Here is a 2352-nt window from a genome sequence, read left to right as displayed (position 1 = left end):
GGCTTATTCTCAGGGGGGGCATGGCCCCCCTGGCCACCCCTGCTGGCACCCCTGTGTAGCTGATAATTTGAATATTTTTTCAAGGGCTGTGTTAGTTTCAGGTTTTGGACAGCATTTTGCTACATTTAGTTTTGCAGCTTTAAACTTTYAGCTCGTGTTTTACAGCTGGAGATTTATTGATTTCACAGGTTTGCTTTTTTTGATTTATAGCTAGAGTTTTGCTAATTTTAGCATTTAGCCAGCAGTTTGAACTTTAGTGTTTTGCAACTTTTAGCTCTTGGCTAGTGTTCAGTTTTTACGCAATATTCTTTGTTTACCTTTAACAATTAAATTTCAGCTTTTTCTGCTAAGTGAAGCCGTTCAGCTCTWACTTTGTATCTAGTAGAAAATGTTATTTCTGTTTTTTGCTGTTTTACTCTTTCGGGCTGTTTTGTAATGAATCAAATTTTCTGGTTGAAAAGTAAAACGCTGCACTCTGTAATTGTGGACAGAGGCTGAAAAGAAGCGATGATGTAATCGCAGAGAGAACCCCTGCAGTCAAACTAGTTTTGTTTCCACCAGATTCAAGTAAAAACAATTTACCAAAGAGAAAGGTTTTATTGCCGTCCCGTGGGGACTTTTTGTCTGACATGAATTACTGAAGTCCAGGAAGCATAAATCTGCTGTGACAGGACCCGGSAGCCAGGAAACTGGTCCGTCAGACTCAGCCAGCGAGTCCGAGCCCACACAAAGCAGACGGCTGGCAGACACCAGAGCAGGATTCACGACGCCGCTGGTTGTGTTGCACCGCCGTTAGTCAGGTTTAAATAAAACAGTGTAGGAGTGACGCTGACCAGGGGCCTCTGACTGCAAACTGCAGCTGTAGGAGGCACAAAGACAACATGTCGTCCAACTCTTACAGGATTCTTGTAAAATAATAATTACTGATTTTATTTTAAGGACCAGAAATCATTCCAGATGTGGCTAAAACTTATAATTGRATATTTTATTTTACTTATTTTTGTTCACTCTGCTGCAGCTTGAAGTTTGTTTCATCTTTGTTGATTAACCCCATTACAGTCACCCATAAAATTCCTTAAAAGACTTTATTTATTTATTTGTTTTTATGTATTTATATAAGGGTGTCAACTAAAGGTAAGAAGACCAGAGGAGTCATCTGACACCCCAATTTTCAAAATAATAGCCTCCAGTAGCATCTGAAAACATTTAACCTCTTAACAGTCACCCATAAAATTCCTTCAATTCCTTTTGACATTTTTATTTTTTGTAAGTGTGTCAAACTAAAGGTAAGAACTCCAGGAAGTTGTCTGACACCCTAGGTTTCAAAATAAAAGCCCAGGTTTGGTTCTGACTCTGTGGAMCCAGACCAAGGTCAAACTGGACCACCTCACAGGTCTCAGTGGTCCTAGTCCAGCAGACGGGTTTTTGAGACTGAATATTTGGAGTGAATCGTGTCAAAGAAATGTTTTGAACACGTTTAAAACTAAAGCTTGAGCCACCGGGATGGTTCTGGACCGGTTCTGGACTCATATCAGTGTTCATCAGCTCATTGCAGTCAGAAACATAAAGAACAGAAACAAACTGAGACACTTTGTCAAACACAAAGATGTGTGACAGTGCAGCCACATGTTGTACTTTCAGAATAAAAGCCTGAGTTTCTGGCGGACTCCTGTAATAAAGCCATTAGAAGCAGACTGCAGGTCTCTGTGGGGGTCAGCCACAGCAGAGTTATTTTTAAACCTGATTTGCCTGCCTGTGTGTCAGCTGCCCCTCTCTGTGCTGCAGGGAGGCAGAAGATGTGTTAGAAGATAAAAGTCTGGGCAGTTTTCTCATCCGCCTCAGTGATAAAACCATCGGCTACATCCTGTCCTACAGGTGAGGCAAGCCCAGTCTGTTCAACCTGTTCCAGGTTCTGGTTCTGGTCCTGATCTGATTATTGTCCCCCAACCCCAGGGGCCACGACAGGTGCCGTCATTTTGTCATTTCCCAGAATCCCCAGGGWCAGTTTGTCATTGGTGGAGACAGTCAGGTGTTCAGCTCCCTGCTGGAGCTGATCGAGCACTACAAGGTCTGCCCCATCCAACCGTTCGGAGAGTTCCTGACCTGCACCAGCAGCCAGGTGAGAGGTGCAGACCACCTGACAGACACCTGACAGACCACCTGACAGACCACCTGACAGACCACCTGACAAACACCTGACAGACCACCTGACAGACCACCTGACAGACACCTGACAGACATCTGACAGACCACCTGACAGACACCTGACAGACACCTGACAGACATCTGACAGACCACCTGACAGACACCTGACAGACACCTGACAGACATCTGACAGACCACCTGACAGGC

General features: G+C 44.2%; 1 protein-coding gene across 1 annotated transcript in view; it reads left to right on the top strand.

Annotated features, from left to right (window-relative positions):
* The window catches only part of LOC106532905 (SH2 domain-containing protein 7), a gene marked incomplete in the record, with an annotated part of 8882 nt that overhangs the window by 515 nt on the left and 6015 nt on the right, over positions 1 to 2352 (top strand). Inside the window, 2 exon segments of the mRNA XM_014029072.1 lie at positions 1786 to 1875; positions 1954 to 2119. Of these exon segments, the coding sequence (XP_013884526.1) occupies positions 1786 to 1875; positions 1954 to 2119 (256 nt within the window).

This window comes from Austrofundulus limnaeus, unplaced genomic scaffold (genome assembly GCF_001266775.1).
Source record: "Austrofundulus limnaeus strain Quisiro unplaced genomic scaffold, Austrofundulus_limnaeus-1.0 Scaffold848, whole genome shotgun sequence".
Classification (NCBI taxonomy): Eukaryota; Metazoa; Chordata; class Actinopteri; order Cyprinodontiformes; family Rivulidae; genus Austrofundulus; species Austrofundulus limnaeus.
This window is presented reverse-complemented; position numbering and strand designations above follow the sequence as displayed.